The sequence below is a fragment of the Zalophus californianus genome, chromosome 1, assembly GCF_009762305.2.
Source record: "Zalophus californianus isolate mZalCal1 chromosome 1, mZalCal1.pri.v2, whole genome shotgun sequence".
NCBI lineage: Eukaryota > Metazoa > Chordata > Mammalia > Carnivora > Otariidae > Zalophus > Zalophus californianus.
The window spans coordinates 3,378,999-3,394,101 of record NC_045595.1 but is presented as its reverse complement, the minus strand read 5'-3'; the positions used below and the strand labels follow the sequence as shown (position 1 = coordinate 3,394,101).

At 58.0% G+C, this 15,103-nt stretch overlaps 1 protein-coding gene across 2 annotated transcripts; it reads right to left on the bottom strand.

The window, feature by feature from the left end:
- Nucleotides 1-288: 288 nt before the first annotated feature.
- Nucleotides 289-14,841, bottom strand: TNFAIP8L1 (TNF alpha induced protein 8 like 1). 2 transcript variants are annotated; one of them, XM_027584062.2, is made up of 4 exons: nt 14,741-14,841; nt 14,105-14,212; nt 11,818-11,936; nt 289-2,644 (listed from the first exon to the last, which is right to left on the bottom strand). In XM_027584062.2, the coding sequence occupies exon 4, from the start codon at nt 2,637-2,639 to the stop codon at nt 2,079-2,081; it is 561 nt and encodes a 186-aa protein (XP_027439863.1). In that variant the 5' UTR covers nt 2,640-2,644; nt 11,818-11,936; nt 14,105-14,212; nt 14,741-14,841; the 3' UTR covers nt 289-2,078. The 2 variants fall into 2 exon arrangements, with proteins under 2 accessions (XP_027439863.1, XP_027439862.1); XM_027584061.2 differs by lacking the exon at nt 11,818-11,936 and having other exon boundaries at nt 14,741-14,837.
- Between the last annotated feature and the right edge of the window lie 262 nt (nt 14,842-15,103).

The following is a 15,103-nucleotide window of genomic DNA, read 5'->3' as shown; positions in this document are numbered from 1 at the left end:
TCTAGATATTTCGGGTAAACTCGAAAAGGAACCCACCCTGGCCCTGGGGTCTTTGGTCATGATGAGATGCTGAGCCGAACCCTTGTTTGGGTGCACACAAGCCGAGCTCTGCAGGCCCGCGCGTCCATCCTCTTGGCGCCTGGGGGAGCAGAACTTGAACCTGTCGGCGAGGAGTGCACTGCGGGCATGTGACACTACACGCAAGCTCGGGTTGAAAGGCAGGAGCCCCGGGAGGGCAAGAGAAAACTGTCAGCCGGCACCAGCAATTTAACCGCTAGTCCCACATAATGCAAATGGAAGATGTGTGCCTTTATTGAAATAGTTCTGTAGTGCTCTTTGGCTTTTCTAATTAAATCTCAAATTATGAAGAGTCAAGACAGGCTGGGCAGAGCCCAGCAGGGCACAAAGCCTTAGGCATATGGATGCATTCAGTGTGCAAAGCCGAGGACAAAGGCTTTCTTTCCTCTGGGGCTTCTTGGGTGCTCAGAACGCAGATTGTTCTTGAATGTGAAGATCTGTCTCCTGACGGAAGATGGGAGGGCAGGTTTGCCTTAGCGGGGTGTGGCGGAGGTGGGCAGAGGGGCTGGCTCTCGGGCAGGAGAACCTTGGCTTTCTCAGGGAAGCAGAAACCCAACCAGAGGAAGGCTGTCCTGCATCTGGGGCAACGGTGCCCTGTCAGCCAGTGCAGCAGGCCAGGGGGAGGCAAAAGGGCGTGGTGGGGACTGCGGCGGGCTGGAGGGGCAACGTCAGTGCAGTGACACCGGTGGCCAGCGCAGGCTCAGGCAAGGTTCCGAGGAAAACTCCACGTCTAGATGGGTACGTGCAGTTTCCTTGACTAATGCCAGGTGTCTCAAACAATGGATGGGGCCGACCACACCCGTCTGCTCGCCTACAAAGGCCTGCAGTCCTCCGGTTTGAAAGCTTTGCCCCACAGACCTGGTCCTGCACAAGTAGTCGTGAGACCTCGTCCCCCCTCCCCCGCCCCGCAGGTGCCCCGAACAGCCTTCCCAGCCCTGCCTCGGCCCACCTGCCGCAGCGTTATGCAGTCCGCTAGAACCAACGCCCCTTCTACAAACGAGCGTCACAGCTACACTCCCACACCCCACGTGTCCATCTGCGCCCTGAGTTGAGAGTCCCTGCATCCTCTGGGTGTCGCCAAAGCCAGAATTTGTTGAGCGTTGCTTTCCGTGGTCTCGTCAAAACAGTTGGTGGTCTACCGAACACACATGAGATAATCATCTTCAAATGGGCATGCCTCTCAGATGGCTTTACCCTGGAGCCCCGGGCCGGGGACACACTCTGACCCTTCACACGTGGGAGTCGGCTGCGATTCCAGCCCCATCGAGACATCCTACCTACAGCAGCCACCCCGGCGCTCTCCTTGGCGCCCGGCGCACCTGCCCTGGGGCTGCCAGAACTGAGTGTCCCCCGCCGGGTGGAGGCAGCAACAGAAATGTGTTCCCTCTTAGTTCTGGAGGCCAGAAGCCTGTGATCAGGGTGTCAGCTGGGCCGTTCTAGTGTCTGCCCCCATCTTCACCCACGTCCGAATGTCCCCTTCCTACAAGGACCAGGGGCCCAGCCCTACTCCAGCGTGACCTCATCTTAACTAACTACATCTGCAACGACCCTCTTTCCCAAGAAGGTCACATTCAGAGGTCCTGGGGGCTAGGACTCCAAAGAATCTGGGGAGATGCAGCTCACCCCGTAACACTCCCTTTCTCCCGGTTCACCACGACCCTGTCGCAAGGAACAGGCAACATCGTTCATCATTAAGTGGCGAGCGCCAGCTTCCAAAGGCATCCGGTGGCTGGAGGGGTGGTGCGGGTCAGGTCAGGCCGGCCTGGGCAGAGAGCAGTCTCGGGGTGCCTGGGGAGGCCGCGGGCCAGCAGGCTGAGCTCTTCTCCTCTGGAGATGGGGCGGAGGGAGAGGCGACAAGATTCCTTAAAACCACTGCTTCCGACGGATTAGCATCCTCTCCGAGAGGATGGGCACCTGTCCCGGGGATTTGGCCAGAATTGGATGGGAGAAAAGAGGTTCTGGAGCTGCCCCCGCCCCCGCAGCAAACCCAGGCCCAGATTTCATATGCTGTCGTCGTCCAGCATCCTGGTGAGGCCCTCGCAGATGCGGCGCAGGTGCGAGCGGTAGGGCTCGGCGGGGCTGTAGAGCGCCGCCAGGAAGTCGCAGTCGGCCAAGTGGCCGAAGACGTGGTTGATGCGGCCGTGGGATTTGGCGGTCAGGTGCGCGCCCACGGCCTGGTGCAGCAGGTCCCGGCACTCGTGCAGGGCGGCGGCCAGCACGCGCCGGTCGAACGTGAAGTCCACCTGGTGGAAGCTGACTGCGGTCATGGCCAGGCGGCGCGCCCTCTGGCGGAAGCGCTGCAGCAGGGCCAGCTCCTCGCCGCCCAGCTGGCCGCCGCGGAGCAGGACGCCCAGCTTCACGGCCACCTTGACCAGGTTCTTGAGCACCTTCTGGGCCTCCTTGCGGCTGCGGGTGAACTCCTTGGTGGCGCGGTACAGCTCATCCAGCACCTCGCTGCTCGTGTCGTCGATGAACACGGCCACGGTGGCCTTGGACGCCATCTTGCTCAGGAGCTTCTTCTGGGCCTGCAGGGCCAGGCTCTTGGTGCTGAAGGTGTCCATCGGCCCTGCCAGGAGGAAAGGCACATAGGCGTCAGTCCCCATAGCCCCGGGGCCTTCCAGGGACCTTCCCGGCGGGCCCCTTGTGTTTGCTGCCACGTCGTCCCAATCCGTGAAATGGGCGCGTGCCAGTGGCCCAGCCCCAGGAGAGCCTCACCGACAGGAGCCTGCCGTTCCACAAACCTGCCGGGAAGCACCTACTCGGTGCGGGGTGGAGGCATGTCCAGGACACATGGGCTGTGCTACCCTCAGAAGCTACAAGATGCCATCGCGTGGGCTCCCCAGAGAGGCAGGGGTGCGGGCAGGCCTTCTGGAGGGAGGGACAGGTGAGGAGGTGGGCAGAGGGGCACGTCCCAGGCCGATAGATCTTCACACTCCGCGGCCTAGAGGGACACTCTGAGGAGCCAGAGCACAGAGCACAAAAACAGGGCAGGACACCTCCGTAGGAAGGCTTGTGAAAACAAATCAGTCACACTGAAAAGATGGGGACCAAAGGGACCCTAAGGGATCTAAGGGAGTTCGTTTCTAAAAAAAGAAAGAGGGGCGCCTGGGTGGCTCAGTTGGTTAGGCGTCTGCCTTCGGCTTGGGTCGTGATCCCAGGGTCCTGAGATCGAGCTCAGCTCGATCAGACCGAGCATCGGGCTCCCTGCTCAGCTGGGGCTCTGCCTCTCCCTGTGCCCCTCACCTTGCTTGTGCTCGCTCGCTCTCATTCTCTCTCTCTCAAGTAAATAAAATCTTTTAAAAAATTTTAAAAAGGAAGGGAGGGAAGGAAGGGTAAAGTCAAAAGAGGGAACGCATAATGGTGAAATCTGGGCAGGATGTTCTCCAGTCCCCCAGGCCCACCATATCCTCACTGTGGGCTGAGGAGGGGCTCAAGGTGAGTCACCACAGGGAGATTCCACCCCCACTAAGTCCAGCTTGTCATTGCCCACCCCCATCCTGCAGTTCAGTAGGCCCTGGGCTGTTTAGGGTGGAGGAGCCCAGTTACTACCAATTCCCCGGCCTCACTGTCCCGGCGCCCTGGGGCGAGAAATGAGTCAGGTGGGCAGTAGCCTGGGCTGTGGGGCCCCGGGGGGGGTGGGGGGGTGGCGGGGCACGTGTGAGGTGAGGTTTCTAGGAACACATTGCTCCAGTGACGCCTCTGATCTGGAAACACTGACTTGTGACAGCTCCTGCCCGGGAAAGGGCTGGGACAGTGGCCAAGGGGAGCGGCAGGCCAGCTCCCGGGGCACAGTGAGCAGGCCCCCGACTGCAGACTCTGTCTGTTCCTCACACCTGTCTCCACGGCCGACTGCCAGATGCCCCGAGTTCTGAAGCCGCCCCTCCAACCACCTTCTTCCCGCGGTGCCACAGTTCTTCCCAACTTGCACATCTGGGCGTGATCCTTGCCTTCTGAGGACCAGCTGGCAGCTCCCACAGCTCCCAGGACCCGGCCCCGCACCTCTTTCGGTGCCTGCATCCTCCCTGGTGAACTCCTGTTCATCCCCCCGGAGCCCTGGCCCCTGAGTCCCTGCCTCTTCTTGAAGTTTCATCCCTCAGCTTGGCTTGGATACTACCTCTTCTAGGAAGCCATCCCCGAACCAGCAAGCTGACGATGAGGCACCTCCTCTGGGCCACGCAGTGCCCCAGGCACCCTCCAACACTGCTCTGCCCACCTGCATCGGCCTTCACTCCCCAGCTGGTCGGCCTCACCGCAGCCCACGGGGCAGGCAAGGGGCCTGCTTCCTTACCCGCTGTGTCTTTGGAGACTCCAGAAAAATGAATGAGGCGAGCCCGAGACCCACCCCCAGCCCTCACCCACTGGTCCAGGCCCTAGTAGAATCTACCCCCATCCCGGCCCCAGGCCGGCCAGACCAGGAATGCCATGTGGGTGCCCGATCAGCCCCCAGAGCCCCCACAAAGCCCGTCTTTGTTTGAGCTCACACCCTGAGAGAAGTCCCACCCCCTGGACTGCCCCCTCGCCTGCCCTCAGAGGTCAAGGTGGGCACGAGGATTGCAGGACTGCCTTCCCTGCCCCCCACACCGTCACCAGCCTTCAGGGCTACACGGGCCTGGGCCATAGCAGGGGTGCTGCTGACTTGGCACCACATGGCAGGCCCTGAGCCGGCAGCATGCGCCCATTTCATCATTTCCGCCAGGTGGTAGGCTGGTTGCCAATTTGCTGAAGAAATTACACAGGCTCAGAGAGGCTGAGCCACTTCCCCTAGGCCACACAGCAACAGAGCAACTGACCGCCTTGGCAGGCCTAACTCTCTCCACCTTCCCCAGTTGGTGCCTGCAAATCACCTCGAGCTTTCAAGGGCCAGGAGCTGTTTCAGTGACAAATCCAGCCCCAGGACTTAGGACCTGCTCCCGGATCTGACCACTTAGTCAAGCAATATAACCGCCCCGTGCCTCAGTTTCCCCATCTGTAAAATGAAGATCAAACTAAGTCTGTCCTAGGGCAGAAGCTTGTGGCCAACCCCAGTGCCCCCCAGGCTGTGAGCTTTCCCCGGGCCAGGGGCTGGATGCCACTGCCTGGCATTCTGCCATTCAGGCTCTACGCCATTCAGCTCCCTGAAGGCATAGCCCTACTTGTCTGTGAGATCCTCTGAGGAAAGGGCAGCAGCAGCTTCAGGCTGCTGAAGGAGTACCTGTGCCTCCCAGATGCCTTCCCACCAGTTTCTCTAGAATGTTCTATTCCATTCCCTGTACCAGGACTCCTCCTCTCCCTGTAAACTGCTCATCCAAGTCTCAGCATCGCAGTCACCTCCTCCTGGAAGCCCTCCTGGGTGTCTCAGGCTGGGCCAGGTGCCCCTTGGCTCCCATGGTGCCCCGGGCATGCTCCATTCTGGCCTTGCACACCTTGATTTCATTGTTCGTCTCCCTGGCCTGGCAGTGCAGGCAGGGGCTGGGGCTCCCTTGTTCACATGGTGCCTCCGGTGGTCAGCCCAGGGCCTGGTACACAGCAGGCACCTCTTAAGTGTTTACTGAACGCATGAGGGAAAGGATGTCCACAAACATCAGAAACGAGAAGGAACCCCCAAGGCCTTGCATTCAGTCTCCCCAGCTTACAGATGGACAAACAGGCTCAGAGAAGGAAAGGACTTTCCCTGAGTCCAGGGAGGAGGCCCAGGTGCCTGGACCCCAAGGGCCCTGGACCCCAGGTCTTGTTGCCTGTCTTGGTTGCTGTATGACTTTCGGGGGTGAGGTGGGCGGGGGGGCTCTGTCCCCCTCTGGGCCTTGGCCTTCCAATCTGCAAGCGCTGGTTGAGTGTGTTGGTTCCGGAGGGGAGCTGGGCCCCCAGCAGGACCTCCCTCCTAAGCCCAGAAGGAAAAGGGGGTGGGTGAAGGCAGCTGCAGCCTCCCTCCAGGCCTCCACACGCCTAACCCCTCCTAACTCCTAGCCCCCAGACCTGCTAACACCTGGGCCAGCCCAGCTGCATGACCCCCTCTTCCCCAACCCATTGTTCTGCCAGAAACCCCCGTCCAAGCAGGCGGACAAGGAGATGACTGCCATCCCGGGGGAGCAGGCCACAGACGAAAATAAACCCCAGCCTTCCTTCCTTCCTACACACTCACCCAGGTCTGGGGGCGGGCAAGCTAGGAGGTGACCAGGCTGTGCCACGTCAGCCCTTCTGGGGCAGGGCCTTCCCAGGAACTGCCCAGGGGCTCGGGGGCCAGATGGTCAGCGTCCACAGTCCCTGCCCACCGAGTGCCCGAGCGTCCCGTTATCATCAAAGCTAAAAAAAGCCTGCTAAAGGATCGAGGGCTTGGCTAGAACACTCATTCAGTCGCTAAGGAGCATTTATGGAGCACCACGTGTGTCCCCAGCACAGGGGATATTGGAGTGATCCGAAGAGATCCTGTTCCTGCCCTCTGGAGGATTCCAGCCTCCTAGACCCAGGCCACCTTATTACAAAATAATTTGGGTCCCCCCGTTTCCCTGAAATGGAATCTGCAGACACCACTATCTACCTGCACCCACCAGTTTAGAAACAAAATAGGGGGTGCCTGGCTGGCTCAGTAGTTAGAGTGTGTGACGCTTGATATTGGGGTTGTGAGTTTAAGCCCCATGTTGGGTGTAGAGATTACCTTAAAACCTTTAGGGGCGCCTGGATGGCTCAGTAGGTTAGGTGTCTACCTTCTGCTCGGGTCATGGTCCTGGGGTCCTGGGATCGAGCCCCACATCGGGCTCCCTGCTCAGTGGGGAGTCTGCTTCTCCCTCTACCTCTGCCCCTCCCCCCAACTCACGTGTGCCCTCTCTCTCTCAAAAATAAAATCTTTAAAAAAATTAAATCTTTAAAAACATAAATAAATAGATGGTATAAAGGTGGTAGTCTGAGGCAGACTGATTGGGGAAGGGGTCTAGAATATCCCTTGTTTTGTGTCTCAATCTGGGTCTATACAAATATAAAAAGCCATCGAGCTAGATGGTCGTACAACTCTGTGATTATGCTAACACCCAGCAAATTGTACACTTTCCAAGGATGAATTTTTGATATGTGAATTTATAATCTCGATAAAAAAAAATTCTAATCTTTCTCCAAAGAAGAAACATAAATGGCCAACCAGCAGCAGGAAAGACGCTCAGGGAGGGAACCAGACACAGAAGGCCACATGTGGTGTGAGTGCACATGGGTGACACGGCCAGAACAGACTCATCCACGGACGGGAAGGGGGCGTCGTGGGCGCCGGGGCTGGAGGCGGACGGTGTGGGGTGGGGCGTGACTATTGATGGGGATGGGGTTTCTTTTTGGGGAGAGGGAATGTTCTGGAAGTTGAACACTTTAAAACACTGAATTTTCTGGTATTCGGGTTATATCTTATCAAGCTGAACACTTACTATATATATTAAGTGTATATATTTTATACCTTTCTGCCCCTTACTATATGTTTTATGCCTCATATTTAAAATTTAAATAAATTTAACATTTGAAAAGTCAGGATTTGGCCCATGCTGTAGTACAAACAGAAATAAAAGGATCACACAAGCTGAGATTTGTAAATCACTTCCACCTTGCCAGGCACATAGGAGGTGCCTAATAATACATGGTGGATCGAAAAGAATTTCCCGCCTTAGCAGCACAGGCCCACCGCACTTGAGGATAGAGCGCATCTCCTAGAGATCTGCTATGGGGCATGGCAGTGAACATGTAGCTACAGATTCCTGTCGAAAAGAGCTCCACCTCTCCCTCAATTTACCCAGGAGTTGCATTTTGGGAACAGTCACTGGGTATTAAAACCGTGCAAAACCCCACTCAACGGTTTGTGTCTGACAGGATGTTAGGAAGTTGTGTGTGCCAGGGGGCTACTCAAGGCACGTGGCTGGATGCCTAGTGTCCCTGCTCCCTGCCCCCCAATGCCAGAACATCCTGTTATCATCACAAGCAAAAAGAAAGCCCTCCAAATTTCCAAAATAGTCCCGTAAGAGGCATCTTCCTTGCTGGAAGCCTCCTTCCAGCAGACACCAGAGACACCAGAAATCAATGGACACAAAAACAAACAGGATAATTTCAGAGAGAGATAAGAGCCAAGGAGGGGGGAGTGACAGCCAGGGACAGCAGGTGACCTTGGCCAGGATGGTCAGGAAGGCCTCTCTGAGGTGGAGCTGCCAAAGCTGGGACTGGAAAGACAAGGTCTAGGGGAAAGGTGAGCCAGGCAGAGGAAAACGGCTGGTGCAAAGGCCCTGGGGCAGGACTGTGCCTGTGTTAGAAGAGCAGTGAGGAGAGTGAAGGCCACTGTCTGGGTCCGCCCACAGCCCTGCTATCTCCCCACAGGGACCCCAGACAGGCCCCGTGCCCTTGGGGACAGCTTTCCCACCTGTGAAATGGGGGTCCGGGTACAGAGTCCCTGGCTCTGTTGACGCTTGCCCTGCCCCCCACATTCTTCCCCAGAACTGTGGAGCCCAATCCTTACCCTTTCTCTGTCAACCCCACTTTGTCTTTTGGACTCGGAACTTTGTCCTCATCCCAGTTTGGACACTCCAGCTCCCAAACGCCCTGCACACTGGCCACGGACCCTGACCTCAAACCTCTGGGCTGCTCTAACATCCTTTACCTGCAGAGGCAAAGATGGGAGGCAGGACCGTCCCCGAGCCTCCCCTGAGAGGCGAAGGGCACACACCGGTGAACGGCACCCTCCCAGTGGACCCTGTTCTTTCCAGTTCCTTCAGTTCCCAAACTCAGGAGCCAAGCCAGTCTCTCCCCCATTACAGCCACAACCCCCTCCATCAGTCTCTCCGTCGCTCAGTGGGCTCCAGCCTCACCCATCCCCTTGCTGCATGCACTGTGCCTCTGCCAGGGGTCGGGAGCAGGGGGCGTTCTCAGCATAAGGGTCCCCCTGCTCAGAGAGGCTTTCCCTGACACCCCAAATCATTCATCCCTGGTCTCCTCCACCTCACCCCGCTTATTTGTGACAATTCATTGTGTTGATTCATGACTTAGGCTTCCTATGCCAGGTTCGAGGCCGTGAAGGTGGGCAATGGGTCTGTCTTAGTCCTGGCGGGGTCACCAGTACCCAGCCCTGGGCATGCAGTGGATCCTAACTAGAGGATTGTTGAATGACTAATTGATCACTGAATGCAAATCGAGGCGCACGTTAATGCGGGCGGGAAATGATGTTGCAAAGCTGCCCAGGCCCTGTTTGTTGGGAGGCCCTGGAGGTGGGGGTGGGGAGACCCCTCCCGGCCCTCCCCCATCCCACCGGGGCTGAGCACACCGCAACCCCGTATCGAGTCCCCACAGCCAAATCGATTCCCGCAAAAGGCTCTAGGTAAGTTTCGCCAAACCAGGATGGGTCACGGGCCTACACATGTGGTTGACAAACATGTGCAGTTCTGGGCACGGATGTCATCTGACATTCTCCTCTACGGGAACAAGCCAGACTACCGAGAAACAAGGAGAATGAGAACTGCGTTCATCAGCAACGAGAGCGACGTCAGTGCCGAGCCCGACGGCGGGTGTCCGGGGGCGGGAGAGCGTCTCCTCCATGCTCTTGCGCTTTTCACAAGGAAACCGCTGTGGACCCGACACACTGTTGAGTTTAATTCTCATCATTGGCATTCTCTTCATCACTTTCTTGAGATCTACCAGGAGTTGGCGAACCCTGGCCCACTGCCCGTTTTCGTAAATAAAGTCAATTGGCACACCACCACAGCCATTCGCTTCCATACCATCGATGGCTGCTTCCGCGCATAACGGCAGCCTTGGGGACACGGGACAGAGACCTGTATGGCTTACAGAGCTGAAAATATTTATTCTCGGGCCCTTCATAGAAAAAGTTTGCCAACCCCTGGTCTAGACAATCAACAGAACAATAAATCAAACCCCGATGTGTAGCAGTGGCCAATTTCCACGGTGTACGTGCTCCCACCATGGCCAATTTCAAGCTTCCAACTTGATGTCAGTGAAGGTGGAGCTGGGAAGAGCTGCTCACCATTTCTGCCAACCACATCCAATAGATGAAAATGACCTCAAGAGTACAGATCTTAGTCAAATACGGTAGAATAATTAGGAAGTTACAATTTTTGACTATTTATGACCTTTGCTTTTTTATATGAGATTTATCAACATATGACTCACACACCATAAAATTTGTCCTTTTAAAGTGTACAACTCAGTGGTTTTTATATATTCACAGAGTTGTGCGACTATCGCCATTATCTAGTTCTGGAACATTCCGTCACCCCTAAAAGCAACCCTGTCCCCATCAGCAGTCCCCTCCTGCAGGCCCCGGCCCCCACGAGCCTCCTTCCCGTCCGTGGAAGAGCCTGTTCTGTGCGCGTCACCCACGGGGACTCACACCCCGTGTGGCCTTCTGTGTCTGGTTCCCTCCCTGAGCGTCGTGGGCTCGGGGCCCGTCCGCGGGGCAGCGCATGTCAACGATTCACTCCTTTTTATGGCCAAATAATATTCTATACCCTCGTTTTAAATATAATGTAAGCTCCTCATAGTCTGTCATTTTTAAATAATGGCTGTGTTTAACAACCTAGCCGTGAAAATTCCTGACAAGACAGCCTGGGGCTCTCATGAGCCGGGCTGAGCCGGTGACAGCAGGCCCCGGGTCCCCGGGCAGCCCGTCCCCACCGCATGAATTCTTCATGTCCCACACAAAAGGTGTCAATAATTGATGGACCAGCGCAGCAGGGACGGGCCAGCCACTCCATCTCACCTCTCTGAGCCCTGGCTGTAGTGGCCCAGGGTGGCCTCAGGGGCCCCAGGCCTCCGCCCACAGCAGCAAATGCCCCCTCTGTCCTTTTTCCCCACAAAAGACCCTCTGCCAACAGCAGGGACCCCACGGCGTCGGGTTTTTAATCAGCCACCGCTCGGACCTCACAGTCGGTGCCCAATTTGGATATGGCAAAAGGACTGCTGTCGGAGGGGCTTGGGGGCCTCAGTGGTTCTCAAACGGGGTTCCCCAGAGCCGGAGCCGGGTCTGGCCACCTGCCGGGCATCAGGGGGAGCTGGGACCCCGCCAACTACGGTCAGACTCCCACTGAAGCAGAGCTTGGGCGCCCAGCAGGAATGTTGGGAGAGCACAGCCCACCCCCTACAGAAAAGACCAGGCCAGGCTGAGGCCAAGCGAAAGATGTTCGAGGCTTCGAACGAGGGTCTTGTGGCAGCAATGTGGATGCAGCCTCTAGGTGAGTCCCAGCTCCGCACACCTCTCCCCTCTCCACTGCCTGAGTCCTAGCTCCCTGAGCCCTGAGCCCTCCTTCCGGGCTCGGGCTCTCACACTTCCTCATCGTCCTCCCCAAAGAGGCCACCAGAGGGCGCCGGTGAGCACCGGAGTCAGGAATCTGCCCACAGCCCTCCACTGCTCGCCTTTCTGGGGTAAAAGCCCAAATTCTTCCCATTGCCCACAGGACCATGTATGACCTGCCCCCACCCCCATCCCCTCACTCTCTTCCCTCACTCACTCTGTTCCAGTCACATGGGTCTCCTCACTGTTCCTCTGAAACTCCAGGCCCGGGCCTGCCCCAGGGCCTTTGCATGGGCTGTGTCCTCTGATTGGAATGCCCTTCCCCTCAGGTCTCCACATTGCTGTTTTTTTTTTTTCTTGTCATTCAGGCCTCAGCTCAAATGTCACCTCCTCAGGAGCCCCTCCCAGGTCCCCCATCTAAACTAACTTCCACATCCATCTGTTTCTCCATCATCTTCATGCAGTTACAATTAAGCATAATGATATTTCTGGATGATCACCTGTGTTTCCCAAGTCCAACCGGTGAGCCAAGTGAGGGAGGGCACCAGCTTGGCCTTGGTCAGTGCTGTGTCGGAGGTGCCCTGCAACCAGGCTTTGGTTTACGGTAGGGCCTCAGAACCTGTTGAGTGAATAAATGACCTCCCAGCACCAGAGGGGCATGGAGTCTGAGAGCTCATCCAAAGGCCCCACTGTCCAGCCAGGGAAACTGAGGCCCAGAGAGAGATAGAGACAGCCCAAGGCCATGTAGTAGGGCCACGCGAGCTCCTCCGGAGTGGGGGCTCCCCCAGATAAATGCTCCCCAACTTCCGCTACCCCATTGGACAGAAGTGGATGTTGAGGCCTGGAGAACAAAGTCTTGGAGGATCCCAAGGACTCAGCCAGAGGAGCTTCCAGGAAAGCTCAGGTGGGGGAGCCCAGGGAGTTATGTCATGGTGGGGGGGGTGGGGGTGAGGGGTGCCCAGGGGAGGGGCACATGCTGTGTACCTGGCCCAGGCCTGCCCATCTCCAGGACCCCCCTCCCCTGCCTCTACATTTCTAACACATGGGGCTGTGGACACCCACCCCCTCTATGTCTCTAACACCTGGGGCTGTGGACACCCACCTCTAGGCCTCTAACATTAGGGGTTGTGGGACCCCCCACACACACACACACGTCTCTAACACCTGGGGCTGTGGACACCCCCCCTCCCCATGTCCCTAACACCTGAGGCTGTACCAGGACAAGCCTCAGCCATTATTCAGCATCTGCCTCTGGGCAGGGACATTTCCGCCACAACAGCTGGAGCTTTGTCCTCAGGCACCCTCTCCTGGCCCCATTTGACAGACAGGGACACTGAAGCCTCTTAAACCCACCACATCAGATCACCAAGCAACTGAAAGTCCCCTGTCCTACCCAGGCCTCAGATGGGAAACAGGTTCAAGAGCATCTGACCTGCCCAAGACCACACAGCAGGACGGGACACCATAGGCCTCCCAAACTGCACCTGTCTGACTCATCTATTTGCTTAGGGACCTCCCACCCTCATCAGGGAGGGGCTCAAGCCCCCCACTAGCAGCCCCCCCAGTAGTCTGGGCACTCACCTACTACCAGCTTCCCAGGCCACCAGGCCTGCAAGTGATAGAAGCACAGCCCAGGTGTTTGTGTGGCTGGGGTGACAACTCTTTGTTCTGGTTTCCATAGGTACCGCGTCCCTGGGCCAGCCTCTCTCTGCTCCTCCCAGCTGCCCAGCCCTTGCCTGGCAGTCCCTTGGCCCAGCCCATCTAGGCAACTTGTTATGTTTCAAAGTCGTTGCCCATGGACCTGGCATGGCAGCTGAAGGAAGAGCCCATGCAGAGGACCCTGGGGCAGGACCATGTCTGGCGTGTTGGAGGGCTGGTATGGCTGGAGCAGAGTGAATGAAGGGGAGAGAGGGAGGGCCCGGAGGAGACCTGCAAGGCCCACATTCCTGCATTTAACCTGGAAGCAGCCCTCTCCCCCAGGGAGTTCTGTCCCTTCCCATTCTACAGACAGGAAACTGAGGCTCAGAGAATCCAATCACTTGTTTTGGGTAGCATGGTGAGTGGCAGAACGGGAGCCAAACGGTCTGAACTCCACAACCACTAGCCTGAACTGCCCTCACTCAGCTGTGGCCCCCCCCCAGGGCATTCAACTCCCCCCGCGGAAAGGAAGCAACCTTGGAGGTCTGTTTACAGCTGGGGCTGCCCCTCCTCAGGGAGCCCCCCAGGATAGAGGAGGTGGCGATGCACACAGATCTAGGTCAGGTCACCTGCCAATTACCTAGGCAGCTACAGTCCCAATTCATAGCTGACAAAACTGAGGCCAAGGCTTCAGGCCACTGGGGAGCTCCCAGGTGGCCAGTCTGGGTGGGACTGGCCATGGCTCTTCCTGCCGCCTGGACTAACCAGAAGCCACACACATTCCCATCACCACACCTTTGGCCCGGCTGCCCACCACCTGGAATGCCCTCCCAACTTTGGAATCTGGGAATCCGGCCCTAGCACCTGGCACCCTGCTCGGTGAAAGGGGCAGAGTCCATCCGAGTCCCCATGGGGGTGGGGGGACGCTGGTCCCAGAGCACAACCCCAAGCTTGGGAGGGCAGTTCAGACCCAATCTGTCTTCCCCTAACCCATCCAGCAGGAGAGTGACGGGGACACAGAGGGAAAGGGAGAAACAGAGGGACACTCAGGCAGAAATACGGACAGGCATGGGGGCGAGAGAGACAGGGCGTCCAGGTGGCCCCCAAGGTGCGCTGAGAAGCGGAGGCGCCCGGGCATCGCTCCCTCACCTGCTCTCCGGGGCCTGTCCGTCGGTTCGAGCGTCGGGACTCCGTACAGCCGTCTCCGAGGAGCAGTTGCGGCTTACGCGGGACTCGCGCTGGAGGACTGAGACGGGACTGGACGGGACGGGGCGGGGCGGGAAGTTCGGCCCCGCCCTCCAAAAGCCCCGCCCCCGATGCCGCCCCGCCCCGCCCCCGCCCGCGCGGAAAGGACCCAAGAGGGGCGGAGGGGGTGGGGTGGGCCGAAGGCGTGAAATTAGCCAATGGCAGTGCGGGCGGCGTACGAAGAGGCCAATGAAAGCAAGTTGTCTGGAGGGGGCGGGGTCTGGGGCGGGGCCAAACTGCTCCGTGAGATTCCTCCGGAATCGTGAAACGCGCCGGATGCGGTGTTGGGGGGCGGGGGTGGGGGGGGCGTGAGCCAAAGAAAGGAGAGGAAGGAGATCCAGAGTCAAAAACTGAGACCCGGTGAGGAGGGGGGCAGGGAGAAAGAGACTGACAGAGCCCAGAAGAAAACAGATCGACTCTGGCCCTGGGCAAACCCCTTCCTCCCTCGGGGACTCACTTTACCCACCTGGGTGACAGGAATTGGTGCCGAAGCATGTTTCTTAAAGTACAGCCCCTAGGAACCCTTTATATTAGAATCACCTGAGAGCCCCTTAAAAGATGCAGAGTCCTGTAGCCCCAAATGGGCTGAATCTGACGCAAGGTTGAAGATGAATCTCCCTGGGCTCAGGTAAATTCTCAGGTGAGGTTTGAGGCAGTCGCTGGGTAGCACGGACCCTGGAAACCCCACCAGGGGACTCCCAGATCCAGCCTCGATTTCCGTGGGAAGGAGGCGGCAGAACACGCAGGAGCCTCCTGGCCGCCAGCGGGTGAGCTGGCTGGGCCAGCTGGGGCCCCCCCAGGAGGATGCAGCTGTGAGTCCTGGGAACTGGGCCCAGGAGCGGCTCCCAGCTCCCCTGCTGCTCAGTTTCCTCCCTGCAGCCCAGCTCTGGGTCCCAGTTTTAG

What these genes read in the sequence shown, in the direction of transcription:
- TNFAIP8L1 (XM_027584062.2), bottom strand. Translation starts at nt 2,639, where the DNA reads ATGGACACCTTCAGCACCAAGAGCCTGGCCCTGCAGGCCCAGAAGAAG.